This window comes from Natrix helvetica (genome assembly GCF_964273705.1).
Source record: "Natrix helvetica genome assembly, chromosome: Z".
NCBI classification, from domain to species: Eukaryota; Metazoa; Chordata; class Lepidosauria; order Squamata; family Natricidae; genus Natrix; species Natrix helvetica.
In genome coordinates, this window is record NC_138554.1 from 10356169 (window position 1) to 10372358 (window position 16190).

At 47.3% G+C, this 16190-nt stretch overlaps 1 protein-coding gene across 1 annotated transcript in view; it reads right to left on the reverse strand.

Moving 5' to 3' along the window:
• Positions 1–4892: 4892 nt before the first annotated feature.
• LOC309381874 (dnaJ homolog subfamily C member 3-like) overlaps positions 4893–16190 on the reverse strand; it is a 35458-nt gene continuing 24160 nt past the window's right edge. The window contains exons 9-12 of the mRNA XM_081933176.1: positions 13708–13828; positions 10051–10183; positions 7733–7881; positions 4893–6337 (exon numbers count right to left, since the gene is read on the reverse strand). Of these exons, the coding sequence (XP_081789302.1) occupies positions 6195–6337; positions 7733–7881; positions 10051–10183; positions 13708–13828 (546 nt within the window). The 3' untranslated portion in view covers positions 4893–6194. The remainder of the gene's footprint in view (positions 6338–7732; positions 7882–10050; positions 10184–13707; positions 13829–16190) is intronic.

Here is a 16190-nt window from a genome sequence, read left to right on the forward strand (position 1 = left end):
GGCGGGCACGCGGAGTGGTGTGTGTGTGTATGTGTGAAACTGTTTTCACAACCCCTAGCAACTTTTATGTCGTGTGGACTTCAGTTCCCAGAATAGCTGACTGGGGAATTCTGGGAGTTGACACTCCACATATCTTCAGGTGGCCAGGGTTGAGACGCATTGGGCTAAGGCAGTGATGGCATGCGCGCGGTGGCCAGCTGAGTTCACCTTTTTAAAAGCCATTTTTCGCCCTCCCCAGGTTCCAGAGGCTTTATAGGAGCCTGGGGAGGGCGAAAGGAGCCTCCCCCGCCCTCCCAGAGGGCCTCCGGAGGCTTCAGGGACCGTTCGGAGGCTTCCCTGAAGCCTTCGGAACGCTTAAAACAACCCTCCGAGCAAACAGGAAGTGACTTCCGGTTTGCTCGGAAGATCCTTTTGAGTGCTCCGAAGGCTTCAGGGAAGGACGGTCCCTGAAGCCTCCGGAGGGCCTCTGGGGGGGGGGGCAGGGGAGGCTCTTTTTGCCCTCCCCAGGCTCCTATAAAGCCTCTGCAGCCTGGGGAGGGCGAAAAAGCATGTAAAAATGGGGGGGGGGGTCGCACGTTGTGCGTGCATGCGCACTGGGGGGTTGCGCATTGCATTATGGGTGCGGCATGCCCACACATGACCCCCCTGCGCTCCCCCCACTTGTGGCAAAAAAGGTTCGCCATTGCTGGACTAAGGCTTATTCTGATTCACCGTCTTCTGCAAATTGACTGTTCTGTGTTGGAGAGCTTCAACCTAGGGATATTCTGGTGACCCACCTCTCCCCAAAGCAGTGTTCAGGATGGAGTTTAACAGCCGGCCATCTGCTTCCTCCATGCCGCTAGAGAGCTGGTTTGAGATCTTTACCGTGTTTCCCCGAAAATAAGACAGGGTCTTATTTTCTTTTGACCCCCCCCCCCAAATAAGCGCTTGGCCTTATTTTCGGGGAGGTCTTATTATTTTTGAGGTGCAGGAGGCGGCGAGCGTGGTCATCTCAGGGCTGCTGCTGTGTTGCAATATTTTCAGAGAGGGCTTATATTTGGGAGGAGGGCTTATTTTAGCTCAAAAGCCTAATTGGGCTTATTATCCGGGGAGGACTTATTCTCGGGGAAACGGTAGAAAAAAATGGACCTTGGTAATTGCTTTTTGTTTCTTCAAGAACAGGGGTGTCTAACACAATGCCCGTGAGCCACATCCGGCCCGCAATGTGGTTGAATACAGCACGTGGGGCCGTCCTAGAAAATTTGAGACATTGCTTCAACCTGGTCTAACCAGTTTGAAGAGAAACATGCCAGTAGTTTGGGGAGTGGTGTCAAGCTGGCCGTGCCCACCCAGTTGGCCACGCCCAGTGAGTGGCATCAAGCTGGCCATGCCCACCCAGTCAGCCAAGCCCCTGGGACCTCCCAAAGTCAACCACAGCCTTGATGCGGCCCTCAATAAAATTGAGTGTTGATACCCCTGTTCAAGGCACCCCTGGTATAGCCAACAGAAAGAGGGGCTCCTTCCCATTCCGAGATCTGACAGACTTTCAAATACTTCATCGGCTTTGGTTTCTCAACCTTTACAACTTAAGACATGGGGACTTCCACCTCCCAGAATTCCCTACCCAGAGGGATTCTGAGAATTGAAGTCCACCCATCTTCAACTGCAGAGCTTGAGAAACACTGGTTTATAGGATTCAGCCTTTCAATTATTATTGCACCAGAAAGTTAAGAAGGAAGCTGAACAGGAGTTTTTAGGGATTTACTTTTGGGCGAAGTATTCATCGATTGGAGGCCCTGAGCAAATAGTGACTTGGCTTCCTCCCTCCCTGCCCAAGAGTGGGAATGACATTGAGGACATTTTGAATCGTGTCGCATTCTTGGAACCACAAGCTTCTCCTTCCTGGCTGCTGAGGTGTACAACTCAAGTTTATTGTCCTATGTTTTTTTAAAGAAAGAAGTAAACATGTCTGTGACCTGTTTTATATAAAGACACACTGTTTGCGACTGAAGTACCCAATGTGAGTTGTCGTCTTTGGAATTTCAACATGGAAAGTCGGAAAGGGTGGGAGGGGAGGCCAGCGAATTAATCTTACTGAATTAAATGATCTAAACAAGGGGTGACAAACTCAAGGCCCGGGGGCCAGATTTGGCCCGTGGGGCCACCCTGGAAATAATGAAGGACTGGCCCACGTCCGGAGTTCTGGAACTTCCGTGAGGTCCTCCCAGAGGCTCCTCATGGGCCGTGCACTTCCCGGGCATGCAAAATGGGCCGCCTGGAGACTCCTGGGAGGGGTGGGATGGAGTGGGTGGGGCCAGCCAGTCCTTGCAACCGACTTTGGAAGGATGGAAGGCTGAATTAGCCTTAAGTTGAACTCCTGGCTGCGTTCAGAGTTAGTCTACAATACTTACTGCATTTCTAACCACCGCTCTTGCAATCCAGCGTTCGTAAAAGTATTTTACTAAGTCCACATACTTCTCGTTCACACGTAAACTGTCCTGGTTGAGGATTTGAACTAGGAGTGGCGAGACCAGAGTTCTAGTCTATCATTAGCTAGAGAAGACCCGTCTTTAGATCTGTCACACTGACCAGTTCAATCTGAAACTGGTCTGCCCAATCTATACTTGGGTTTGTTATGGGAAGAAGTTCAGAAGAGACAACGCAGCCTTGAATTCTGAAACACAAGCCAGGATGTAAATTTATATCTTGTCGCTGACTTAGGACCATATTTGGGGCCAGGATTCATTGCTAAGCCAAGGTAGCTGCTCAGAGATTTGAACCTGATTTTACAACTGTTTTGGCCATGGTTCTAAAGTGAACCACTGCAGTCGTTAAGTGAATCACATGGTTAAACGAATCCAGTTTCCCGATTGACTTTGCTTGCTGGAAGGTCGGAAATGAGAGTCATATAACGCCAGGACACTGCAATTGTGACAAACACAGGTAGTACTTGACTTACAACAGTTCATTTAAGGACCATTCGAAGTTATGGCACAGAAAAAAAGGGGCTTATGACAATTGTTTGCACTTATGACTGCTGCAGCAGCCCCAGGATCACAGGAGGAAAATTCAGATGCTTGCGAACTGACTCCTATTAATGACGGCTTCAGTGTCCTGGGGTAATGTTGCGATAGGTTAAGTCAACGGGGAAGCCAGATTCACTTAACAACGCTGTTACTCGCTTAACAACTGCAGTGAACACCGCGGTGGCAGGAAAATTCATAAAATATGGGGAGGAGAAAAACCTCACTTAACAAATGTCTCACTTAGCCACAGAAATTTTGGGCTCAATAGTGGTCGTTAAATCGAGGACACCCTGTACTTGCTGGTGGGCAAATGCATGAATTCTGGATTATGTGAATGCGGGAAGGTGGTATTCAACCCGTTCGCCCAAGCCAGTAGTGGAACACATCATGGGTAGGGGTGGACCAGTGATGGGTTTCAAATTCTTTTAGAACCCCTTCGGTAGGTTTGGTCTGCTTTGTGGGAGTGGCTTGCCAGCCATGTGGGCGTGGTCAACTTGTAAAATGTGGTGAAACTCACTTAACAACACTCTTGCTTAGCAACCAAAATGTTGGCTCAGTCACTTACGGTTTGTCTGTAGGGCTGTTTTTCATCCTCTGGACCCTTCAGAGGCCTTCAAGCTTCCCTGAAGGCTCCGAAGGGCTAAAACTGGTTCTATAAGCAAACCGGAAGTACGTTTCTAAACTTTCAGTTTGCCCATAAGGCCAGTTTTTCGCGCTCCAGAGGCGTCTCCGGAGGGCAAAAAATGCCTTCAAAAGGCTGAAATCCATTGTTGTTTTGTGTTGAAACAGCCTGGGTGGTGGGTGGGGCTCGTTTGTTTACCAGGGCTGGTTTCCAGATGTCTGGCAGGCGGGAGGCATCGTCATGTTTATCGTCACCCACCACCCAGGCCGTTACAACACAAAACAACAACGCACAAACAGCCAGCACCAATCAACCAATCATGATACAGCCACACAGCCAATCAATCCACTTACTGAAACGCCAGCATTCCACACACACCCATCAAGATTTATAGAAAGACGGCAGCTCCGATCACACTTTAAGCCGAAAACACCAGCCTGAGGATGGCGAGTGACACCTCGCCGAAACGTTGCCAAGACAATCTCAATCTTACACGGGAGAAGGCTTGAATACAACAAGACCAGCATATGTGTGTGTGTGTGTGTGTGTGTACCAGCGTAACTCGAACACCTCGAGCAATTTCAACCAAACTTGGTACACAGATGACTTACTTTCTGGAGACAAAGACTGTGGGGATAAGACATCCCTAACACCCCTCGGGGGGGGGGGGTGTTCTGCTAAGATGCAGCCTGTTGTGCCTTTATACGGCTTCTACCATACTGCCGCAAAATGGCTTCTACTGTACAGCACAGTGGAGTTGCCATGCTAACGGCTTCACAGTACTCCAAAAGGGGGCTCCTTCTGGTAAGGGGGTAAATTCAACATTAGAAATTACATTTGACCTGGACATTTCCCCCCTTATAAATAAATACTGGGGCAACACCGGGCTATCAGCTATGATTAATAAAGCAAAAAAGCAAATATAATTCTCTTAACCATTTTTCTGTGTAGATTGAGTGGTGGGTAACATTCACCCCCTAACTTGGATGGCTTTAGAAAGCAAAAACAGGCAACAGGAGGCACGTTCCTATGTCATATTTTTTCCCCACGGATGGCGTGTTCTCTTGGAATAAGTACACTTGAAACATTTTGGGAGAACGTTCCAAATTGATCTATTTCACTCAGAACTGGAAACAAAAACATGTCTTGTTTAACGCACAGCCTTGCTACCCCCTCCGTACTCCAGGCTCACCCAACTGCACCCAGTTTAAAACGCTGAATTTCAACCTGACTTAAAATGCATTTTAGTTGTTGATTTCCCCCCCCTCTCCTTCTGGCTCAGAAGGGCCCCGGAGGCCAATGACGTTGAACTTTCAGCCTTCTTAACTCAGCACTTTTGGTCCCTTCCTCAACCTTTGCTCTGCAATACGAAACTTTTAATCTTGACACTTTCTCGGTAAAGGCAGGACATTAATACCTCTCCTTAATCTCCCCCCACCTTCTCCTGGACTCTGATGATAACGAAGCAGACCGGGCTTTATGTAATGACTGTACTAGATAAAAATGGAAGAGGAGGAGGAGGAGGAGGGGAAAACATGTAATTTTAACTAACTGTAGAAAATGAAGGCGTTCATGGTTAGTGGTAGAGCTGTCGGATTATGCCTGAAAAATATTAAATTCTGGGACAGAGGGGAGGGTATCATTTTTTGTCTCCGAATACATACTGTTCTTCGTGTCCTCCTCCAGTAATTGGAAGGAGGAGCAGTGAAATGTGCAAAACCAACATCCACCCATAAAGAATACCATCCAGAAAGGCTCAAACCACCCAAACCAATCTTATTTTTCTTCCCTTTTTCCAGTCTCAGGCAGGGGGGGGGGGGGGGTTCCTTCCAAAGTCGAACAGACCTTGCCCAAAAAAAGTTTATCTCTCCCCCCCCCCCCCAACTCCCTTCCCCTACTGGAGAGATGGCACAAAAACACAATTCTTGGCAGGAGCCAGCTGGCTTTTCCTCCCATCGGCATCAGTTACGGAAACCGTCCCATGGCCTCAAAGGTCAAACGTGTCCGGCCAAGCTTTCCTTTGGGAAGGTGAACTCAAAACGGCATGCCTTCCTTTTAAAGAGAGAGAGAAAAAGGGAAAGAAAGAAAAAAAAAGAGGACGAACCTTCCCTTTGCTGGGATTTAAAAATGAACGGTTTCCGTGGCAAAGGACTGCGGATCATAGGAATGACAGAGCTTCCTTGGGTCTTGCAGGTGCAAAAAACTTTCGAGATGTAACGATGGAGCTCAACCTAACTTTGAACATGTCCCTAAGAAAGGCGGGATTCACTGATGGGATTAAGGCTCTGCATGCATCATCCATCCCCTTTTCCCAGTCACTGTTTCGTGGGAATTGCAGCTTAGACGCGAGAGCTTGCCATCTTCCTCGTGGTCCTGATTACTATCCCAAGGAGCAAAACTTCCAGTCATCTGAAAAGGGATACTTGAATATATAAATTAAGGAAACTAAACTCCCTCCCCCCCTGGTTCCATTTGCGTAGGAGTTGTTACGGTCCTCTTTGTGCATCAACTCGCTGGCCAAGGTGTTGCATTGGTCTTTGGGGGAGGGCAGGTGGGGCTCAGGCAGATTAATTAAAATTAAACTTAAAATGAAAGTTCCCGGAGCCGAAAGGGTTAAATTCGGATGCCCATTGGTGCTGATGTCCCGATCCTCCTTGCTGATTCTCCGGATCTAAAGGATCCTCGCCGGAGTCGAATTTCTGTCGCATTTCTGGAAGGCAGGGAGGGAAATAAAAGAGAATGACAGAATTGAAAAAGGGACCTTGGAGGTCTTCTAGTCAAACTCCCCAACCCTGCTCAAGCAGGAGACCCTACGCTGCTTCAGACAAGTGGTTGTCTAATTGTGTTCTGACCTAGGCTTCCCAAGATTGTGAAGCAGACTCCTCGTCCCGATAAAACCTCTTTTATTTAACTGAAAGGGAATTCCTCTCCAGCAAAGTCCCATCCAACAGCCTTTCAAGAGATTTCACAACCACAGACCTTTATCAGGCTTGGAGAGCTGCCAGGCCGATATCTTCCAAACGCCATGCTGTAGCAGTAATTACTTGGCAAGAAGTCAGGAACAGATCTTTACCCTAATGAAGTGAACTAATGTAAAACTCCACTCCCCTTTGCTCCTCTTTATTCCCTATGGGAGGGACCATTCACTGTCCACCTGCGCCTTTATTCCCGAGTTCGGCCCTTATTCCTTAACTCCTGGCAGATCTGCGCATGTGCACATTGGGAACAGGCTCCAGCTGTTCTTCTGCCCCACTTATCTCCGACTCTGAAGGCAGCTGAAAACTGTCAAACGGCCCTGGCCCCATCTCTGCCTATAAGGGAGAGCACTCACCAGATCCTTCTCCAGATTCCAGGACTAGCCCAAGTTCCTCCCCAACCTCCTCACTGTCTGAGTCTGCCACCAGCTCCGCTGGCGGCCCACAAAACATCGCTCCTTAGAAACCTCCAGTGATCGAGCACCCAACAACAACCAAGGTTGAGTGGGAAGACCAGTTGCCAGGAGATGGTCTTAGCTTGGTATCGTCAGCCCTCACAGGAAAACCAGACAGGAAATCCAAGCAGATTCTACTTTGTTGTAAGGCTACATCAGGGATGTCAAACTCAAGGGCCATGGGACGAATCTGACCCGTGGGGGTGCTTAGATCTAGCCCCTGGGTCACCCAGGAAACAGCAAAGGACTGGCCTGTGGGCCTCTACCAGCGAAAATGGAGTTCAGGAGAGCTGTGTGCGGCCCTCCCGAGCTCCATTTTTGCTGGCAGAAAGTTGCAGGAGGCCGTCACCGACGAAAACGGAGCTCGGTAGCTCGTTTTCGCTGGCAGAGTGCTTAGGCTGCCACAGGCGTCCCCGACATGAGAGACGTCAGGCTGGCCATGCTCCCTGCCCACGCCTACCGGTTCTGTGGGCGTGGCTTGGGAGGTGTGGCAGGGGGTGGATACTGCAAAATCCCCATCTCTCCCCACTCCTGGGGGAAGGATATTACAAAATCTCCATTCCCACCCCCTCTGAGGCCAGCAGGAAGTGGTATTTGCCAGTTCTCCGAACTACTCAAAATTTCCACTACCGGTTTTCCAGAACCTGTCAGAACCGATAAGCTCATGCATGTTACCTGGATCTGTCAGGACCTCTTTAGCGGCTGCAATATCAATGAATCTTTTCTCGGCTTCCTTTTTCTCATCTTCCGACTGGAAATTGTCGGGGTGCCACTGCTGAGCCAGCTTTCGGTATGCTTTGATGATCTCCTGCTTGTTGGCGTTCCTGGGGAGGAGAGTGGGGCAGGAGAAAGAAGCCTGTTTAGGATAGGGAGATCTAAAGCATCATCTCTTGGGGGACAAAAATTAGCTCCATGTTATGACTAATACCCAAGGGAAGCTCCATTTGTCATTTTTCTGCTGGTGGGAATTGTTCTGACCCGGCCTTAGAAGAAGCAAGAAAGAGATTCCTGGTCACCAAAAACCCCTCTTCATTTACCTCTTGTGAATTAATTTGCCTTCACCCATCAAACTGTCCATGCAATAGTCCTTCAAGGAGTTAACTGCAGTGACAGACCTTATCATCAGTTCCTTGCGATAACTGCAAGAAGGCCGTGAGCTCCCAGATGAAAACTATAAAATTAAGTTCTGGCAAGCAGACTTTGTGGCACGAAACAACATGAGCAAGATCTTCAGAAATACGAACTGTTGTCTCCTGCGATAATCACTCCCCATTCCTTCTATTTATTCCCCAGCCAGGGAGGGGCCATTCAGTGTCCACGTGTGCTTTGCTTCTCAGGTCAACTCCTTGTCCTCCGTTGCTCACCTCTTCTAACTGCTCTGCGCGTAAGTGCATCTGGAACAGGCCCCAGATGTTCTTCCTCCTCACTCATATCAGCCTCCAAAGGCAGCCTGCCTCTCAGGTGGCTGGGAAATGTCGGAGGGCCCTCGCTCTATCTCTGCATCGGACACAGAGCATCCATCAGAGCCTTCCCCAGACTCCAGCACTGGGCCAAGTTCCTCCCCAACCTCCTCATCATCTGAGTCTGCTGCCAGCGGAGCTGGGGGGGCCACCACAGGAATATGAAGGACAGGGAGAATGGCAGATTGCAGGAGGTACAATAAAAAGCAGCAACCGAAATTACTCCTTTTGTCTACAGTATGTCCACAATGCAATAATTATTGGAGATTTATATCCATACACATAGGTACTATTATTTTTAAGAACATTTCCATAATGAGTGTAGAGCCCAGGCGGTGTTATTTCCCCCCCCGCTTCTCACTTAATATATAAAGATAATCCAAGATGGGGAATTTAGGGTGCTTCCAGAAGTTGTGATCTACAATTCCCAGCAGCCAGCAGGGTCATAAATAGAGGATTTGGGGAATTGTAGTTCAGCAGTGGAGGCAGGCGCAATGGCTCAGCGACTAAAGATGTTGAACTTAAGGTTCAAGACCTGAGTGCCACGCGATGGGTTGAGCTCCTGCCCACTTAGCAGTTCGAAAGCAGCAAATGCGAGTAGATAAATAGGTACCACTTCGGTGGGAAGGAAACAGCATTCTATGCACGTCAGCGTATATTCATGCTGCCACATGACCACAGAAGTGTCTTCAGACAATGCTGGCTCTCTCGGCTAAGAAACAGAGATGAGCACCGCCCCTTAAATTCTAACACGACTGGACGGGGGAAATCTTTACCTTTAGTTCAGAAGCATTTGAGAAGTTCTCACGGGACTCCACGATTCTAAATCGTAATGTGGTCCATTTCTTTGGGTCTATGTTTGAACCTACAAAGTGGGACCCAGTGGCTCAGTGGCTAAGACGCAATCAGAAAAGGTGGGCAGTTCGAATCCCTAGCGCCGCGTAACGGAGTGAGCTCCTGTTACTTTTCCCGGCTTCTGCCAACCTAGCAGTTCGAAAGCACGTAAAAATGCAAGTAGAAAAATAGGAACGACCTTTGATAGGAAGGTAAGTGTGTTCCATTCACCTTTGGCATTAGTCATGCTGGCTACATGACCACAGAGATGTCTTCAGACTGCGCTGGCTCTTCGGTTTTGAAACGGAGATGAGCACCTCTTAGAGTCAGGGATGACTAGCACATATGTGCGAGGGGAAGCTTTACCTTTTTACCTTGAACCTACCAATTATGGCTTGGGTGAGAACAAGCTATTGTGGCTTAGTCAACAAGCAATGGCTTGGCTGAACGTGCTGGTCGTTCAGGCCAGATAGCCTTGTTAATGTCAAGAGATTATTATTTTTTCCCTTGTAGAAAGGAACTTTGAGGTGACAAAAGTGCAGCAGCTCTTCTGGCTTCCCAAAATCATTAAACCAGGACTTCAACCTTCATGGTTATAGTACAGTGCAGCTTTTAATGTTCTATTACAGGGAAATTCCTTTCAGCAGTTTTAATCCTGGATTGTGAAAGACGCTGGATACCAGAGGTGAACCTGCTTACCTCTGAATTCCGAGAATTTTGTAATAGTTCCTCTTCTTGGACTGTTTCAGCAGTTTCTGTGCCCTCTCGAGCCCGTCTTTTAATTCCTCATTTTCAGCATCAAATTCTTTCGCTTCTTGATAATCTTCAATGGCTGGAGATTTTTTAAAAAGAAGGCTAGTTATAATTCTTTCAATGTGAAAGCTTCCTCCCCTGCCAGCTTTGACTCTTCGGTCAAAGACTTTTATTGTTCTGACCAAGACTTCTCAAGAGCATGAAACAAACTTCTTGTTCCAGCAAAAACCTCTTTTATTAATCTACAGTGAATTCTGCTCATTCACAGCCTGCAAAGTCTTTCAAGGGAGAATTTACAGTCACAGACCTTCTCTGGCTTGGAGAGCTGACAGGCCGATATCTACAAAACTTGGCAAGGAGTCTCAGAGTCACTAACCAATTAAGCAAACTAATTGTCTCCTGCAAACTCCACTCCCCTTTCACTCCTCTTTTATTCCCTCTGGGAGGGGCCATTCACTGTCCACCTGTGGCCTTACTCCCAAGTCAACCCCTGTTCTTTAGCTGTTCCCTTCATCTGGCAACTCTGCACATGCGCACACTGGGAACAGGCTCCAGCTGTTCCTCTGCCTCATTGATGTCTGACTCTGAAGGCAGCTGATAACTGGCAAATGGCTCTGGCCCCATCTCTTCCTCTGACACAGAGCCCTCATCAGAGTCTTTCCCAGCCTTTAGGACTGGCCCATGTTCCTCCCCAACCTCCTCACTATCCGAATCTGCTGTCAGTTCTGCTGCCCACAACATTTTATCCAGTTTAATGGAAATATGCAGCCTCCATCTACAACTAGCCGATACTCTGCAGGCTATTAGCTATTCTCCAAAAATAGGCAGGGGCAGGACTCATATTTACAATATACAATACAATAGTAGAGTTGGAAGGGACCCTGGGGTTCTTCTCGTCCAACCCCCTGCCTAGGCAGGAAACCCTATACCATTCCAGACAAATGGCTATCCAACCTTCTTAAAGACTTCCAGTGTTGGGGCATTCACAACTTCTGGAGGCAATTTCTGTTCCAGTGATTAATTGTTCTAACTGTCAGGAAATTTCTCCTCAGTTCTAAGTTGCTTCTCTCCTTGATTAGTTTCCACCCATTGCTTCTTGTTCTACCCTCAGGTGCCTTGGAGAATAGTTTGACTCCTTCTTTGTGGCAACCCCTGAGATATTGGAACAGTGCTATCATGTCTCCCCTAGTCCTTCTTTCTCTTTAAGCTAAACATACCCAGTTCCTGCAACCGTTCTTCATATGGTTTAGTCTCCAGTCTCCTAATCATCTTTGTTGCTCTTCTCTGCACTCTTTCTAGAGTTTCTTTAGACACCGTGTTAATCCCACGGGATCCATTTTAGGTACTTTAGGTTCAGGGCACTATCCCAAAAATGCTTTCCCCCGCTTCCCCCATGGCAACTAGACATTATAGGGTTATTTTTTTCTTTGAAAACATTTTTAAGCTCCTTAGACAAGAAGAAAAATGTTTTCAAAGGTAAAAACTAAGAAAGTCCAGTTGCCTCTTGAAGAAAAACAAACAAACCATCTTTGAGACAACCGTGGCCTGGATGACTTCAGAAACTCCACTGACGTTGAAGGCAAATATTTTACTCCTTAACCTCCCAAATGTGAAAAAAAATGAAAGAAAGGGGAAAGAGGACTGGAGTGTACACCTATCAATCTGGTGTGTATGTGTAAGAGAGAGAGGTGGGGGGGGGAGAGAAAGAGAGACTCTAAAGGAATTGCTACTGAGCCTCATCTCTCTCCCCTAACTACATAAAAAAAATTCTGAAGTAGAATTAGGTCTACAATTGTAGCACAATATAACAGAAGAATAGAATAGAATAACAGAGTTGGAAGGGACCTTGGAGGTCTTCTAGTCCAACCTCGTTTAGGCAGGAAACCTTACACCACTTCAGACAAATGGGTTATACAACATCTTCTTTAAAACTTCCAATGTTCGGGCATTCACAATTTCTGGAAGCAAGTTGTTCCACTGATTGTTCTCACTGTCAGGAAATTTCTCCTCAGTTCTAAGTTGCTTCTCTCCTTGATTAGTTTCCACCCATTGCTTCTTGTCCTGCCCTCAGATGCTTTGGAGAATAGTTTGACTCCCTCTTCTTTGGGGCAACCCCTGAGATATTGGAACACTGCTATCATGTCTCCCCTAGTCCTTCTTCTCATTAAACTAGACATACCCAGTTCCAGCAACCGTTCTTTATACATTTTAGCCTCCAGTCCCCTAAACAATCTTTATTGTTCTTCTCTGCCCTGTTTTCTTGAGTCTCAACATCTTTTTTATATCATGGCGACCAAAACTGGATGCAATATTCCAAGTGTGGCCTTACCAGGATACTATAAAGTGGTGTTAACACTTCACATGATATTGAGATTCCATTGGGGGAATTGTTTTGTGTTTAGTGCTATTTTTCTCCCTGCTGATAATGAAGTGTTTGGTTTTTTAAAAAAAATACTCCCAGGTTTGAGATGTTTGGAATCGCATTTTATTGCCTCTGGATGAGATTTTTAGGCGGGCTGGAAATGAACAAGCGGTGCTCGCTTCGTGTGGCTTCTGTATTTTGCGATCAGAAAGTGGTTTGACTGGGACGAGAACGCTTGCCAAGAAACGTCAAATGTAAAAAGCCAGAGAACCAGTTTGGCATAGCGGTTAAGGCGGCAGGCTAGGAACTGGGAGTTCTAGTCCTGCTTAAGGCACGAAGCCAGTTGGGTGACCTTGGACTAGTTGTACACTCCAAAGAAGGAAGGAGGAGACTGTGGGGCATCCCTTCGGGCAAAGCCTTGCCAAGAAAACAGCAGGGACTCATCTAGGCCAGGGGTGCCAACTCAAGGCCTGTGGGCTGGATCCAGCCTTAGATGTGGCCTGTGCGGCCAGCCTGGAGATAGCAAAGGACTGGCCTGCGGTGTCTCTGCTAGCAAAAATGGGGCACCTCTCCCCTCCCCGGCCCGTTTTTAGCCTGGACGGCGTCCTGCAGTACTTTGCCTGCCAAAAATGGGCTGCAGGTGGAGGGCAACACCCCCCCCCAACCCATTTTTGCTGGCAATGACTATCAAAAGAAGCTAAAAACAAAAGGAGAAATGTTTCCCCTTTTCCATTGGAACATGCAAGAAGGGGCAGGAAAGGAGAAAGGGAAAGAGGAAAGACAAAGAAAAAGATGGGAAGAGAGCAAGGAAGGAAAAAGAAGGAAAGAGGAGGAGAAGAAAGAAGAATGAAGAGGGAAGGAAAAAGAAGAGAAGGAAGGAAGATTATAATGAGAGATGGTTGGTCTCAGGGAAGTCCTGCCTAAGCACTTGGCCGCCACAGGTGCCACCCCTGACACAAGTCCCGTGTCATGCCCACCATCACCTCCGACCATGCCTATGCCCCCCCCCCCTGCCCAGGCATGCCCTGCCCCCTGGCCTTCCGATGTCAAACACAACCCTAATACGGCCCTCAATGAAATTGAGTTTGACACACCTGGTGTAGGCGGTTTCTGAGAATTAAACACGACTGAACGGAAGAAAAAAAATAAGTAAATAAGCGAAGCCGTTAACCCCGGGATGGAAGGAGGAAGAAATGAATCGGATGAGGCCGTAGCGGCCAAGAGCTTTCTCGGATACTGACCTTTCTCAAATTCTTCGTTAAGGATGAAGGCCTCTGCTCGGTCACGCAGGATGAAGATGTTTCTGGGATCAAGCTGATGGGCTTCGCTGCAGAGATCTATGGCTTCAGCAGTCCGTTTGCTCTGCAACAGGGAGTAGTGTTTTTTTTAAAAAAATCAGGGCAACCTGGTCTGCCCAAATATAGGATGGAGCATACAGCTTCTGCTTTTCGCCTCAAGAAATACTATCTAAGTCACTGGGAACTTGCAATTAGTATCCTTCTCAAAATGAGAAGGAACCCCATCATCCTGTAGCCAGAGCCCAAAGAGGAAAAAAAATGTTTTTTAATGCCTTTCGAATGGGCCAAGATGGTTTGACAACTAAACCCATCCTGTGTCGTTTCTTCCAGCTAGTTGGGGAAGGATCAGGAGAATTATTGGGCAAAACATCTGGAAAAACCTTTCCAGGACATCTTTTTACAATTTCAGAGTCTTGCAGATGCCTTTGGGTTATGATTTACAATACAATAGCAGAGTTGGAAGGGACCTTGGAGGTCTTCTAGTCCAACCCTCTGCCTAGGCAGGAAACCCTATACCATTTCAGACAAATGGCTGTCCAACAACGTCTTAAAGACTTCCAGTGTTGGGGCATTCACAACTTCTGGAGGCAACTTCTGTTCCACTGATTAATTGTTCTAACTGTCAGGAAGTTTCTCCTCAGTTCTAAGTTGCTTCTCTTCTTGATTAGTTTCCACCCATTGCTTCTTGTTCTACCCTCAGGTGCCTTGGAGAATAGCTTGACTCCCTCTTCTTTGTGGCAACCCCTGAGATATTGGAACACTGCTATCATGTCTCCCCTAGTCCTTCTTTTCATTAAACTAGACATACCCAGTTCCTGCAACCGTTCTTCATATGTTTTAGCCTCCAGTCCCCTAATCATCTTTGTTGCTCTTCTCTGCACTCTTTCTAGAGTCTCCACTATCTTTTCTATATTGACCCAGATTTCTGTTCGCTCTGACCGGCATGGTTCTCCAAAACATCTGGAGATGATCGGCTTGGCCAAAGAATGCAGATCAAGGACCACGCTCCCCCAGGGCGCAGTGGTTAGAATGCAGTACTGCAGGCAAACTCTGCCCACCGCCAGCAGTTCAATTCTCATCAGGCTCAAGGTTGACTCAGCCTTCCATTCTTCCAAGGTGGGTAAAAATGAGGAACCAGATTGTTGGGGGAGGGGGGCAATAGGCTGACTCTGTAAATCGCTTAGAAAGGAGTATAAAGCATTGTGAAGTAGGTAGCGGGATAGAGAGAGAGAAATAGAAAGAGATAGAGAGAAATAAGTAGATAGGTAGCAAGAGAGAGAGTAGGTAGGTAGAAGAATAGAGAGATCGAGAGAGAAATACAGTAGGTAAGCAGGGAGAGAGAGAGTAGTTAGGTAGATAGGTAGAGGGATAGAGAGAGAAATAGAGAAATACAGTAGATAGGTAGGGAGAGAGAGAGTAGTTAGGTAGATAGGTAGAGGGATAGAGAGAGAGAAATAGAGAAATACAGTAGATAGGTAGGGAGAGAGAGAGTGTGTGTGTATAGGTAGGTAGATAGAGGGATATATATATAGAGAAATAGAGAAATACAGTAGATAGGTAGAGAGAGAGAGTGTATGTGTGTAGGTAGGTAGGTAGAGGGATAGAGAGAGAAATAGAAAGAGAGAAAGAGAGAGAAATAAAGTAGATAGGTAGGAAGAGAGAGAGAGTAGGTAGGTAGGTAGATGTTTCCAGGTGTTTTTATCCATGTGCTGGAGAAGGAAATCTCTGATAATCTGCAGCACCTAAGACTGTGTTTCTGCTGGCACAGCACTTGATCAATGCAATTCTCATCAATCCGTTAAAGAGCTTTCCCAAAGGGAAAAAAAAAGTTTTTGCACTCTGCAAACCTCCCCCAAAGAGCTGTTTTTTTGCGAAAATGGGCCCATGTTTTTTTTTTTTAAAAAAGGCATGAATAGCCTTGCGGGGGCTTGCAGAGTGCTCCTGGGGAGTGGGGGGGGACAAACAAAAAACGGCCTGTTTTTTGTGAAAACGGGCCCGTTTTTTGTCAAAAAAATTGCACACATAGTCTTATGGAGGCTTAGAGAGTGCTGCTGGGGGCTGGGGAGGGCAAAAAACGCCCCATTTTTTTGCTTATTTCCGCCCTCCCGACCCCAGGAGCTCTGAAAGCCTCCATAAGGGTATGCACGGCCATTTTGGTGAAGGGGCGGGGTTTCGGGAGGCAAAAAATGCTGTATTCGATATATAAGACGCACCCAGATTTTCAGCATCTTTTTTGCGGAAAAAAGGTGCGTTTTATACTCCGAAAAATACGGTAATTACCCCGCGGGCCAGTTCCAGCCCGCGGGCCAATCCTTCACTATTTTTAGGGCAGTCGTACAGGCCAGATCTAAGGACCCCACGGGCCTTGAGTTTGACATCCCTGCCATACAGAAAGAAAGCAAAATGTCAGATGGGTGAGCAACAGA